Source organism: Canis lupus, chromosome 13 (genome assembly GCF_003254725.2).
Source record: "Canis lupus dingo isolate Sandy chromosome 13, ASM325472v2, whole genome shotgun sequence".
Lineage (NCBI taxonomy): Eukaryota > Metazoa > Chordata > Mammalia > Carnivora > Canidae > Canis > Canis lupus.
The window spans coordinates 38,579,627-38,593,631 of record NC_064255.1 but is presented as its reverse complement, the minus strand read 5'-3'; the positions used below and the strand labels follow the sequence as shown (position 1 = coordinate 38,593,631).

Below are 14,005 nucleotides of genomic sequence, written 5' to 3'. Positions count from 1 at the left end.
ACTGACCCTGACCCTGACCCAGGGGGTGAACAAGACCCTGACCCAAACCCTGACCTGAAACAGAACCTGACCCAGGCTCTGACAATGACACTGACTCTGAGCCAGACCCTGATCCTGATCTCAAGCCTGCCACTAGTATTTCCATTCCTTATCACAAATATATGGATGTGGGGTGGCTCAGCAGTTGAGCACCTGCCTTCTGCCCAGGGCGCGATCCTGGAGTCCTGCTTCCAGCTTCTCTTTGGAAGAAGAAGAGCCTGCTTCTCTCTCTGCCTACGTCTCTGCCAATCTCTGTGTATGTGTGTGTGTGTGTGTGTGTGTGTGTGTGTGTGTGTCTCATGGATAACTAAATAAAATCTTTTTTAAAAAACCCAAATATATGGATGTGAACATAGTTTAAATACATAGTTTATTTTTCCAACTGTTGCATATCATGAATGATCCTTATAGAATTTTGTGTGCACAATATAATTATTCCTGTCTTTTTACAATTGAGGATTAGGGATTGAAGTGTTCTTGCATGTAGTTTGCATCAAAAACACTTCAGCTTTGTTTCTCGTTGTAATTGTTTTATTTTTCAATTTGACTTTACCTTCCATTACACAATGATACCTTTCTTCAGCATCACCTGCACTTGGGGAACACCCAGATTAAAAGTAGTGCTGGAAAAAAAAAAAAAAAGTAGTGCTGGAGAGGAGGCTTTCTTGAAGAATAACAGAAAATATCTAGCATAATATGTCATTCTGAACTATGGAAACACTCAAAGAAGCTGTCTCAAAGAAGCTATTTTCAAATACATATATTACAGATCATGTCATAATTAGATGAGGACTTTTTATCAATTACTTAAATATAAGCGTTGAAACCTGAAACATTCTTCAATGGTAGCATGAGCCTTGGGAATTTAGCAAGGTAATACAGGGTTCATTAATTAAATATGAAATTTCAAGTGTTAATTGTGACATTTGCCTTTTGCTCAGCACTGAGATTTTATTTTACTCTTTTAAAGATTTTTAAATTTTATTTATTGGAGAGAGTGTGTGTGTGTACAACTGGGAGGAGGGGCAGAGGGAGAAGCAGACTCCCTGCTGAGCATGAAGCCTGGCACAAGGCTCAATCCCAAGACTCTGACATCAATGACTTGAGCTTAAGTCAGACACTTAACTGACTGAGCCACTGAGGTGCCCCAAGATTTTATTTTTCTTGACTAATTTTCCCAAACATGGGCTCTGATTTCATTTAACTACTCTCAATATATAAACTGAGGGTTCTTCTTGCAGGTACTTTAAAAAGCTACAGATTTCTAGTCTGGAGGAAAACCTTAACTCTTGTCCAACTATCAGATGTTATAACTACTGTGATATCCCTCAGAGCTATGACAAAATACCTCACCTGTTATTGTTCAGACTCCCTATGGGTCTGTATGCAGGAAAAACTAGGTCCCAGGAAAATCTCCCTGAATCTCTGCTTTAATGATAGCCCTTCTAGTCCATGTGGGGAAATGCCCAACCAGACAGCCAAACACCTGCAGCAACATCCCTCCCCATCTCCCAGGGGAGAGCCATGTAATTACAGGTAAGGTTTCGTTATTCAGTCATCATTTATTCATACATTTAATTAATTCACCTAATAATTCCTAAAACTTAATAATTCCACTATGTAATCAGTAAATTATCCATTTGCCTTGGAATGCCCTCACGATCCACCTTGCCTGGTTAATTCCTACTCAGTCACTTTCCATCTTGAAAACATCGCACTTGAACAAAATTTTCCTTGTTGATTTAACAAATCAAATGAGGCTACCAAAAATGTTCTGCAAGGTTTTGATGTCTCATAAATGGCAAGATTCAACAGGCTGAAGAGACCTAGGAGCTGTCCAGCTACTGAAAAATATGCTACATGACACCTAAGAGCAGCCATGGATCCTTTAAATTACAGTCAAATGTCTCTTTTGTATAAGAAGTGATAGGAAAAAAAAAAAAGAAGTGATAGGAAGCCCAGAGTAACATCAAGAGGGTTAGATAAACAAGCTTGAGGCTTAGTAAGCCTCCCAGACATCATCCAGATCACACAACAGAACTGGCCTCCAAACTGTACAGGAAATTAGTGCCACCCCAAAACCCTATCAATAGCATCGTTCAGAGACGACAACGGGACAAGGACACTACCACACTGCTGTCGGTAATAAATGAGGGGAAACTGCCATCTTATGGCAACTAAAGTTGACAAAACAGTTTTGTTTTTTATTAGGACTTTATATTGTTTAAACTTACAGTAGACATTCACTTGGGGGATAATAAGTTAATGTATATTGTCCCAGTGAAAGTAAAGGTAAATATATTTTAAACTTAGGAAGATTTGCAACTGGTGATTTTGCTTTTATTCTTTTTTGATGTAATAGGAAATTTTTCAAATATAGTGAAGAGAATGGTGTGATGAATGCCATGTACATATCATTTAGACTCAATAATTAGCCATATTTGCTTCACATTTTTGTATTGTAAAATATTGTAAATTACAGACATAACAACACTGCACATGTAAATATTTCAGTATGCACTTCTAAAAATACCAACCAGTACAATTTTCCACAGAACTACAATACCATTTCTGAACCCAATAAAATCAACAATTCTCACACATCATCAGTATTCGGTCAGGAGGGGTTTTCCAAAGAACAATTAACATGAGAGGGCATACTGAAGACATAACCAGGAGAAATGAAATTTGCAAGTCTTAGAATCTATTATAGTATCCCTATGAAAGACAACAAAATAAATACCTCCCTGTACACTGAAGAGAAATAGAAGAAATATTTTTGTCCATAAAATTATCAGGGAATGGGCAATGTAAACTTAAAACTATGCATGAAGGACCTTCCCCATAGCTATGTGTAGAAATATGTCCAAATGTTCTGTGACTGTTTTGTTGGTGGGAATGTGTTAAGAATTACTGAACCTGAGACATTACACCTCTGTTTTCTCATAGATGCAGACAGACCACTGTGTGAAGTGTCCAATCACTATGCAAACAGTAAGAGAGGTTGCCACCCCCCAAAGGTGTGATCAGATAGGTTTTGGAGGAAAGCTCTGGCCAGCACAACTCTCTCCTTTCTTCTCACAGCTGTGATATTTGAGGGCTTTGTGCAGCTCTGAGTCGAGGTCAACAACAATCCCTCAGCTACATCCTCCTCATCTCCCTCACCCTGTGCTCCCTCTGCTCCTTACTCTTCATTGGCCACCTGCATCCACTGGCAATCACATTTAGTGTGTGTACTATAGGTCTTTCCACTGTTTTGCCCAAAACTATCACTGTGGTCACGGCTTTCAGGTTCACGTCACCTGGGAGGAAAATGAAGTGTGGATCAGTGTCATGGGGCATCTAATTCTGGCATTTCCATCTGCTCTCTGATTCAAGCGACCCTAATCTGGCTAGGAAGGTCTCCTGGCTCCACTAACACATACACTCTGAGTCGAGATATTCAATCCGTTCCAAAATTCTACCAATCTTTCCCTACCAGGTGTGCAGTGGATCTCCTTTTACATTCCATTTCTCAAACCACTTCTCTGTCACCAAGCTTTATTTTATTTTATTTTTTTTAATTTTTATTTATTTATGATAGTCACAGAGAGAGAGAGAGAGAGAGAGAGAGAGAGAGAGAGAGAGAGAGAGGCAGAGACACAGGCAGAGGGAGAAGCAGGCTCCATGCACTGGGAGCCCGATGTGGGATTCGATCCCGGGTCTCCAGGATCGCGTCCTGGGCCAAAGGCAGGCGCTAAACCGCTGCGCCACCCAGGGATCCCTCTGTCACCAAGCTTTAATTCATTTTCTCTATTTTCCTGTTACAAAAGTCTTTCCCACACTCCAGTCTTGAACAAGTCTTTCTACTTTTCCCTCAGCATTCCTAAAGGTTGGTTTACAGCTTTATGTCTTCTACTCCTCTGGAATTCACTATCAAGAATTGCAAGAAACTAACATTCCTTTCTAAGGAAAACAACAGGGAGAGGGCTGAGTGTCACCTGTTTCTGAAGCTCCCCCTGAGGGCATCCACATGACCAGAGGCGGAGGGACAACTGAGCCCAGGACTCCAAGGGCAGAACTGGAGCGATTTTTCAGGCCCAGGAGCCGGGCTTTTGGTGAGTCCCACAGGAGTGGTACAGCAAGCAGGCAAATTAGGCTGGGGACTTCTGGATAGCCACAGGATACCTGGGGCATGTGCAGTGGCATGTGGGCATTAAAGGGGCTTCCAAAACCTCAGGGGATGCCAGCGTACCCAGTACAGGCACTCAGGTGAGTGATACACTTCCATTTTTCAGGAGACAACACGACTCAAATAAGGGGAAGGTTTCAGTTTTTATTAGGACTTTATATTGTTTAAACTTACAGTAGACATTCACTTGGGGGATGATAAGTTAATGAATATTGTCCCAGTGAAAGTAAAGGTACACATATTTTAAACTTAGGAGGATTTGCCATTGGATTTTGCTTCTATTCTTTTTTGATGCAATAGGAAATTTTTCAAATATAGTGAAAAGAATGGTGCTACCAGAAAGAATATAGTCCACCAAGAACTGAGCAGGTGCTGATCTTTCTTTCTTTCTCTTCTTTCTCTTTTCTTTCTTTCTTTTCTTTTCTTTTCCTTTTCTTTTCTTTTCTTTTCTCTTTTCTTTTCTTTTTTGTAGAATAAATGATCATTGTCCAGTGGTATTTGTGTCAGACATGTGGGTGTAGCTCAAAGAACCAAACTAGGAAGAACCAAACATGAGCTGTGGAGCCATGGAGCTGGTGTTGAGACCATCACACAACAGGGCCTATTGCATAGACCAGACCACTGAGGCCTGAGAGCAGTGCAGGGAAGTCAAGGTCTCCAGTTAACCTCATCTAGCACCACCCACACCCACCCCATTTATAGATGGGTGAACTGAGGCCAGGGTAAGGGGTCTGACTTAGCTGTGCTTTCCCAACATGCAAGCCATGTATGAAATAGCACCAAGAACAAGCTAGGTATAGGCTGAAGGAGCATCCTGAATAGAAAAATAACCTGAGAGGAAAGCAGGGTTGATGGTACAGAGACTCTTGTCTTCAGATGATTCCTGTTTCCCAGTCTCCATGTACCATGTTCTCCAGAGTCCAAGATCTCCTACAAGTGGACTTTTAGTGATATCAGGATTGAAGCCCTTGAGGAAGGATTGATTTGATTATCTCAGGAACAGACAAGTCAGCAAGGTAGGAACAAGAAAAGGGGGCCACATCAGAGAAGTGGTCAGGAGCCTAAAAGTGTGCAGGCCCCAAATGGGACCTTTCACATATCTAAAGTACAATAAAGTCACTAGGTCAGAGAAACAGGACTCAATATACGTGCAGAATCACTGGCTGCATTGAACACACAAGAGGCAAGAGTGATGTATGGATACAAACCCCTGGAGGCTCACACAGCAGTCAGGGGAAGAGCCAGGGCCAGGACTAGTATGCCGAGCAGCAAAGAGAAAGCTCCAAATATCATAGATTTAGTTTGCAGACAGACCTCCTATCAGAACACATGTGTGGGAGGAAAGCAAGAAAGGATAACACAGGTCTTTGGCCTAATCAACTAGGTGAGCAGTATAGCTATTAACTCAAAAGCAGAAGACAAAGGAAGATTTAGGGACCAATCAAATGTTTTGGACACGTCAAGTTTGAAATGCTCATGAAACATCAAAGTAGAAATGCTGAGCAGGCAGGCTGGGATGCAAGCTTGGGAGACACGAGCAAAGGCAGCACCACAATTGAAGAGGGGGAAAAGGCCACCTGATTCCAAGCAAAGGAAGTCCTGGGAGTATCTCCTGCAGCAGCCAAGGTCCGGAGAGGTCATCTACTGAGGGTCAACTCAGGTCTTCGGCCAGGATTGTTAGGACAAGAAGCTCTCTGCTCCTAAGAAGAAAGCTTGGCCTTCTGGGAGCTACACTGGCTCCCTAGGGAGGACACATGCTCAGGAATGAAGGTAAAACAAAGGACCAAGCACCCTGGTGAGCCTAGAACCCAGCCAGGACAGACACCTGCCTCTTCTGTATTTATTTAACAGACGTTAGCACATGAATTCATTGATCCATTTTTACAAAAAATAGTTTTATTAGAGCAACATGATATTATGATATAAAGCACTACACCATTTGACACAAAGTTCTTTTATAAGTGAGCACCAGTGTACAGTTCTATAGCTTCCTCCGCGGTCCTTATTACAAACAGCTGCCTAACCTCAGCCTAAAGATGAAGTGCAACATTCTTTCTACAATATGCTGAACACTCACTTCAGTTTATTGTAGAAGTTTCCTAAACAGACATCCTTCTTGTCGCGGGATGGACATTTCATCTGAAAACTTACAAACGGTCTTGTGCTTATCTGACAGTACCCAATAGGCTGGTTCCACATCCGTCCCACAGCCATGGCACCAGATCCACTGGGCAGCCACGAACGGACTAACCTCACGTCTGTCCAGCAGAGCATTCCCGGAGAGGCTCCACACAAGACAAACCCCCACACCACCCAGGCAGGGGAAGTGTTCCAGCATGGAAGTCAGGCTAAAAGAAATTGAACCTGAACTCTTCATCAGGGGTATCCTGGGTGGCCTTGGCTACACCTGCCTGGCGAGGCCTGCAGACCCTTCCGCTCTTCTTTCTGGTGGCCTCACCTACAGGCTGCACCTGAGCCGCGCGGGCCGCTGTGGGGGAGGCGACAGAAAGTGTCGTAACAGAGTAGTAACCGCTAACATTACCCTGGCCATTCACCTCGAATCTCTTGGGGCAAATCAACGGATTCATTCCTCAAAATCTGAGGGTAGGTGTTGGCATCAAACCCCACCCAGAATCACTAAGACCGGCACCCTGAGTGGCTCAGTTAAGCTTCCGACTCCATGTGGGCTCAGTCACGGTCTCAGCGTCAGGAGACCCAACCTCTCTCCCCTGGCGCATAGTCAGTAGGAGGGTGCTCCAGCTTCTCTCACCGCCCCTCCCCCATCCCTCTCACCGCCCCTCCCCATCCCTCGCAGGGCCCCAGCCTTTCCTCTCCCAGCGCCCTCAGGCCTCTGAGCCGACCCACCCCCACCAGCCCTGTCACTCTGGGTTCCTCCGGTCCTGTCACCCCCTAGGCCCTTTCTCCGCACCGCCTGGGACCACCGGCTTCCTCACCTGCCCTGAGCGCCCGCAGGGCGTCGCGCCGCTCGGCCTCCATGCGAGCCCTGTAGTCCCCGAACAAGGAGCGCATCAGCTGCCTCTTCCGCGGCAGGGGGGTGCTGTCGCTGCGCAGGCTCCGGATCGCCCCAGCGGCCTGCTCTCCTGCCCGCAGCAAGAGAGGCCTAGTAACCGCCTCCATCCCGCTGACGGCCCCCGCGGCCCCCCCGCCCCGAAGGACCCCTCACTCTGTTTCGGACTCGGTCTCCGCGTCCTGAGGCCCAGCTCCAGCTGCTCCACGCACCAAGCCAGCTCCCGGGCCAGCTGCTCCTCCTGCGACGCAGCGAGGAGAGCGGCCGTGAGGCGGCGGCAGGGCGCCGGGGCCCGCGGCCCCACCCCACGGGCACCCGCGAGCCCCGCGGCGGCCGCCACGCCCTCGCCCCCCCGCGCGCCCGCCCTTCCCGACCGAGGCCCGCGCGTGCCTGAGCCTCCGCGCTCCGGGGCGCTTCCTCTGGGGCCGGCTCCTCTGGGTCCTTCCCGCCGCCACGCGCCACGGGGGCCCCGTTCCGGTTTTTCTTCTTCTTCTGGTTCTTGGCCGCTCCGTCGCCCCCACGTTGCTCGGGGCGGCCCCCGGGGGCGGCGTCACGGCCGGCGGGGGGCCCGGAGCCGAGGCGGGCTGCGGGGGGCCTCACGGCGGAAGGACTCGCGGCGCCGGGCGGCGACCCAGGGGCCCGGGGGCTGCGGGGCGTGCGGGCGGCGCCTGGGCTTGCGGCCGCTGCTGCGTCTCGGGCCTGGAGAAAAGGGGCAGCGCCAGGGTCAAAGCGGGCCGCGCGCGGCGGGACCCCGGCGCCCCCGCGCTCACTGGGCACCGCTCACCGCCATGCGCCGCCCTCGCCGCGGAAGACCGCGCAGCGCCCGAGCTTCCCGCCGAACAACCTCCTCCGGCAACGCGGCTGCAGCGCCGAGTTCCGCTGGGCACGGACGGGACGGGGCGGGGGGCGGGGCTATGGGGGGCGGCGGCGGGGCTGGGAGATGGGCGGGCGGAGGCGGGGACTGCAGGCTCAGGCCTCGCAGCGGCCGCTGGGACCCAGCGCAGGCTCCGAAGGGGCCCCCGGGGCCGTGTTCTCGCGCCACCTACTGCGTTGCAGGCACCGCTCAGGATGCTAGGACAAGGCCCTGCACAAGGGAACGCTCCGACCGCTCGCCTGGTGGGCGGGGAAAAGCCGTCCCAGAGAAGCGTCGTGAATAGCGGCCGAAACGAGGGCGAGCGCTCGGCGGAGACCTCCGGGCAGCAGCCCGCGCCAGGCTGGCGGGACAGGTTGGGTAGCGGGAAGGAGGCGGGGCAGGGGCCGCGGGGCAGGTCAGGGCGTTGGGCGAGCTCCGGCCGTGCAGGCGCCGGGGACAGGCCCGAGGTCCGCTTGATTGTCAGCGCGAGGGGAAGCCTTTGACACACGCTGGTCCGCAGAGTGCTGGGGTCTCACTCGGATGTGCGTTTGAAAGACCCCTCGGCTGTCTTGGGACGAAGGCCAGACGGGCGGGCGGCAGGTGAGGCTGGGAACGTGGAGGGATGCCCGAGACGCGGGGGAAGAGCCTGCGCCCTTGCGGGTGGCCTGGACGTGAGCACTGCCGCGGGAGGACGCAGCAGGAGCCCGTCCCGGTCTGGCTTGCCCCTCCCCGCCTTCTGCCCAGGGCGGCCCCCCACCCTCCGGTACTACAGACCGGGTGCCTCCTCCCAGCCTGGGGCTCCAGGCGTCAGTAGACGTCCTCGGGAGGAAAGAGCCTGCAGCAGGGCAGGAGCCGGAGTGCTGTCCGAGGATTCCGGTCGGGGAAATCGGGGTACCAAGTGTCGTTTCCTGAGGCAACAGATGGGACGTGTTGCCTGCCTGGGCTGGGAGGTCTCGAGGGTGTCAGTTTGGTCATCACAAATAGTTGATCTATTATTTATTGCAGGGTAACAAGTTGTCACACAACTGAGCTGATCGAAAACAGTAAACATCTGGTACCGTTCCCGAGGAAGCAGGAATCTAGCAACAGTGTAGCCGTGTGATTCTAAGTCAGGGTCTCTTGTGACCCCTCTTGAAGGGAGGAATATCAAAAACCTTTAGACAGGGCCGCCTGGGTGACTCAGTGCTTAAGCGTCTGCCTTTGGCTCAGGTCCTGATCCCGGGGTCCCAGGGTCCACACCCTGGGCTGAAGGTGGCGCTAAACCGCTGAACCACCCGGGCCGCCCATTGAGGGCCATTTTAAATGGAAAAATCACCAAAAAGCACAAGAATGTAAAAAGTGTAGCATTGAATATACTATGAAAAGGACACTGGCTTACAGTATGAGAGCAGTGTCGCCTGCTCAACCTCAGCTGGGAACATGTAAGTGTAGTGACCCAGAATTGTCATTATTCTGTGCATGTCCATGAGTGACTCTGAAAGTATCAGTATAGGTTTCGAGGGTTACAAGTAAATTTTAGCAACCAGATGAATTTGCAAATATGGAGTGCTCAATAATGAAATTGTATGGATCCCTGGGTGGCTCAGCAGTTTAATGCCTGCCCTTGGCCCAGGGCATGATCCTGGGTTCCCGGTATCAAGTCCCACATCGGGCTCCCTGCATGGAGCCTGCTTCTCCCTCTGCCTGTGTCTCTGCCTCTCTCTCTCTGTCTCTGTGTCTCTCATAAATAAATAAATAAATAAATAAATAAATAAATAAATATCTTTTAAAAAATGAAGATTGTATATATAAACATATTTGAAGGTAAAAGTCATAAAAATGCACATAACTATCATCCAGTTGAAGAAACAGAACATTATCAATGTCTTTCAGGACTTCTGCATGTGTATACAACATAAGTATGGATTTCTAAACAATACTGCCTAGTTTTGCATGTTTTGAACTTTACATACATTAAATCATTCTATATGTGTTCTTAAGTTTGTTTTTCTCAATGAATTTATGAGGATTATCCCTGTTGCAGCATACCATTGTACTTCACTGTCTTCAGTGACGACGTGATGATAATAAATATTCCACTGTATAAGGAAACCCAAGAATAAACACCTGAGTTTCTTACACTTTTTCTATTATAAACAATGCACTAGGAATATTCTTGTCTGTCTCCTCTGTTCAGGTATTTCTCCATATCTTGAGCAGAAAAGCTGCGTTATAGGGTTTTTTCACTTTCATTATAGTACACTTTGATGAAAAGAAATTCTTTTTTAACATCTGTTTTTGTTTTTTATTTATTTGACAGAGTGAGAGAGAGCGCAAGACTGAAGGGGGAGCAGAGGAAGAAGGAGACTCCCTGTTGAGCAGGGAGCCCAACACTGGGCTGTACCCCAGGACTCAGGGATCATGACCTGAGCCGAAAGCAGACAGGCAGGCGCTTAACAGACTGAGCCATTCAGGCGCCCTGATGAAAAGAAATTCTTATTTTTATTTTTTAAATATTTTATTTATTTATTCATGAGAGACACAGAGAAAGAGGCAGAGACACAGGCAGAGGGAGAAGCAGGCTCCCTCTAGGGAGCCCAATGTAGGACTCGATCCCAGGACCCTGGGGTCACGACCTGAGCCAAAGGCAGATGCAGATGCTCAACCACTGAGCCAGCCAGGTGCCCTAGAAATTCTTATTTTTAACAGTATTAAATGTATCAATATTTTACTTTCCCTCTTTACGTCTTACAAGCCTTTTGTTAACCTGGGATCCTAGAGATAACCTCCTCTGTTATAAATTTTATGTCTTTCCCTTTCATATTCAAACTTTTAGTCTGGAAGTGATTTTTGTGTCTTTCGTAATATAAATTCAGTTTTGTTTTTTAAAATATGCATAATCAACTTTTCTAACCTCATTTGTGGAATTGAGATCTGCAGGAATTGAGATCTGTTTAAAGTTCATTTCCACATTTGCATGGATGTAGGCATTTTAACAATATTTGTTCTTCTAATCCATGAGCATGAAATATTTTTCCATTCCTTTGTGTCTTCCTCAGTTTCTTTCATGAGTATTCTATAGTTTTCAGAGTACAGATCCTTTACCTCTTCGGTTAGGTTTATTCCTAGGTATTTTATCGGTTTGGGTACAATTGTAAATGGGATCAATTCTTGGATTTCTCTTTCTTCTGCCTCATTGTTAGTGTATAGACATGTGACTGACTGGGATGCCTGGGTGGCTCAGTGGTTGAGCGTCTGCCTTTGGCTCAAGGTGTAGTCCTCGAGTCCCAGGATTGAGTCCCACATCCGGCTTCCTGCATGGAGCCTGCTTCTCCTTCTGCCTGTGTCTCTGTCTGCCTCTCTCTCTCTCTCAGGAATAAATAAAATCTTTAAAAAAAAAAAAAAAGAAATGTGACTGACTTCTGTGCATTGATTTTATATTCTGCGACTTTGCTGAATTCTTATATCAGTTCTTGTAATTTTTTGGTGGAGTCTTTTGGGTTTTCTACATAGAAAGTCATGTCACCTGCAGAGTGAGACTTTGACTTCTTCTCTGCCAAGTTGGATGCCCTTTCTTTTTTGTTGTCTGATTGCTGAGGCTAGGACTTCCAGCACTATGTTAAACAACAGTAGTGAGAGTGGGCATCCCTTTATATTATCAGACTTATTGTAAAGATTGGCAGTTAAGCAGAGTGGCATTAGAGATATACAAAAAGTAATTTTAAAAAAGAGATATACAAAAAGCCTTTTTTAAAAATTATTTATTTATTTATGATAGTCACACACACACAGAGAGAGAGGCAGAGACACAGGCAGAGGGAGACGCAGGCTCCATGCACCGGGAGCCCGACGTGGGATTCGATCCCGGGTCTCCAGGATCACGCCCTGGGCCAAAAGCAGGCGCCAAACCGCTGTGCCACCCAGGGATCCCAGATATACAAAAGCCTAGTGGAACACACTGCAGAGCTCTGAAATACATCCATGCAAATTCATTTCTCACCTAACTTCGAATTGATGAGGGTTTCTTTCTCTTTGTGTTTCTCTCTCTCTCTCTCTCTCTTTTTTTAAAGATTTTATTATTCACAAGGACACAGAGAGAGAGAGAGAGAGAGAGGCAGAGACACAGGCAGAAGGAGAAGCAGGGTCCCTGCAGGGAGCCCAACGTGGAACTCGATCCCAGGTCTCCAGGATCACACCCTGGGCCGAAGGCAGGCTCTAAACCGCCGAGTCACCCAGAGATCCCCCTCAGTGTTTCTCTTCAAGCTTGGAGATGACATACTGTATTTCTATTCTTTTACGGTTAATCTTGAAATTTTAACATGCCTTCTTAATGAATAAATGTCTTAGGTTTGTCAATATTTTTACTTTCCTCATGAATGACCTCTGATTAATCCAGTTCTATTCACCCTTTCCTGACTCATCTGCTATTCCTCTGCTGACTTTATTTCTAATTGGTTTTTTTTTTTAATTTTTATTTATTTATGATAGTCACACAGAGAGAGAGAGAGAGAGGCAGAGACACAGGCAGAGGGAGAAGCAGGCTCCATGCACCGGGAGCCCGACGTGGGACTCGATCCCGGGTCTCCAGGATCGCGCCCTGGGCCAAAGGCAGGCGATAAACCGCTGCACCACCCAAGGATCCCTCTAATTGGTTTTTAAACCTCCCAAATTAGACATGATTTTTATTTGCAGTCAGTGTTTTTGCTAGCAAGCTGAAATGATCAGGTCAGAACACAGGATTCCTGCTCATGGGAAAGTATATGATGTGTCTTGGGCACACAGATCATATCTGCACCAGTGCCAGTCACTAGGTTTACAAAGACATGTTAGAGACAGCGGCTTCTAGAGAAGCCATAATTTTAAAAGTCCAGAGGACAAGTTCACACCATAGGTTAAGGCTAATATTTGGGTATAGAGAAATAACAAATTTGTGTATCCTTTCCTCAATGGGAGAGCAGAAAAGGAGTATAGTGTAGTGGTCAAAAGCACTACTGCAACAGCAGGAATGTCTGCATTCAAATCTCAGCTCTAACACTTAATGTGTAAACTTTAAAGAAGGTACTTAATCTCTCTGATCCTCAAGTTCTTCACCTGTAAAGTAGGGGGGAATAGATGCACCTGCCTTCATTGGTTTGTTGCCAGAATTAATTGAAACAACGTAAAGAGCTTGGCACAGTGCTTGGATAAAGGATCGTCTTGTGGTTGGCACACATGGGTATTTTGGCTCTCCACCACCTGCCCCCTTCTTAATAGCACCCAGTTTCTTTTTGGGGAACTGCCTCTGCCCGCTGTGTGTAATCTTAGAGGGATGATAAATCAAGATGTCTTCTTAGGAAGCTGAGTCATAAGCTTCCTCTCCCTGCCACAGTCCAGTCAGGGAGAACATGTGACCTATGTACATGAATCAGAGAAAAGCAGAGGGAACACTGGTAGAAATTTCACTTAGCGGAGCGGACAGTTCTGGCTATGTGGAGCCTGCTGCCCCCTGTTCCTCCAAAGCATCCTTGCTTCCTACACCACCTCCCTTGATTCTGCAAGTTTCCCAACTTCAGTATTTCCTCACAACCAAGAATCCAGATAAAACAATGGGGATGCTGACAAATCAAGTGTCACTGAGTGTGGGCTTCATGCTGGATCTTTGCAGGAGTCCTGAAATTGGAGTGTTTAAGCTTGTTATCAAAGGAGCTCAAAGAGGAAGAAAGTATAAAATCAGGGACCCCAAAAAAAAGACAGCCTATTTCAAATTCTCCCTAACAATGGAAAAGAAGAAACTGAATTTTTTTTAATTCATTACTACACACTGGGTATTCAATTAGGAACTCAATATACTTTTCTCATTTGTTTAAACAACTCTGTAAGAAAGGAATTATTCTCTGCTTAATAGAAACCAAGGCTCAGAGTATTTGAATATCTTGAACAAGATTCTAAGTACAGA

At 47.1% G+C, this 14,005-nt stretch overlaps 1 protein-coding gene across 2 annotated transcripts; it reads right to left on the bottom strand.

Moving 5' to 3' along the window:
* Nucleotides 1-392: 392 nt before the first annotated feature.
* C13H8orf33 (chromosome 13 C8orf33 homolog) lies at nucleotides 393-8,133 on the bottom strand. 2 transcript variants are annotated; one of them, XM_049092849.1, is made up of 5 exons: nucleotides 8,023-8,133; nucleotides 7,629-7,937; nucleotides 7,395-7,479; nucleotides 7,165-7,311; nucleotides 393-662 (listed from the first exon to the last, which is right to left on the bottom strand). In XM_049092849.1, exons 1-5 carry the CDS (start codon nucleotides 8,026-8,028, stop codon nucleotides 625-627), a joined length of 585 nt encoding a protein of 194 aa, XP_048948806.1. In that variant the 5' UTR covers nucleotides 8,029-8,133; the 3' UTR covers nucleotides 393-624. The 2 variants fall into 2 exon arrangements, with proteins under 2 accessions (XP_048948806.1, XP_048948805.1); XM_049092848.1 differs by lacking the exon at nucleotides 393-662 and adding an exon at nucleotides 6,085-6,698.
* Between the last annotated feature and the right edge of the window lie 5,872 nt (nucleotides 8,134-14,005).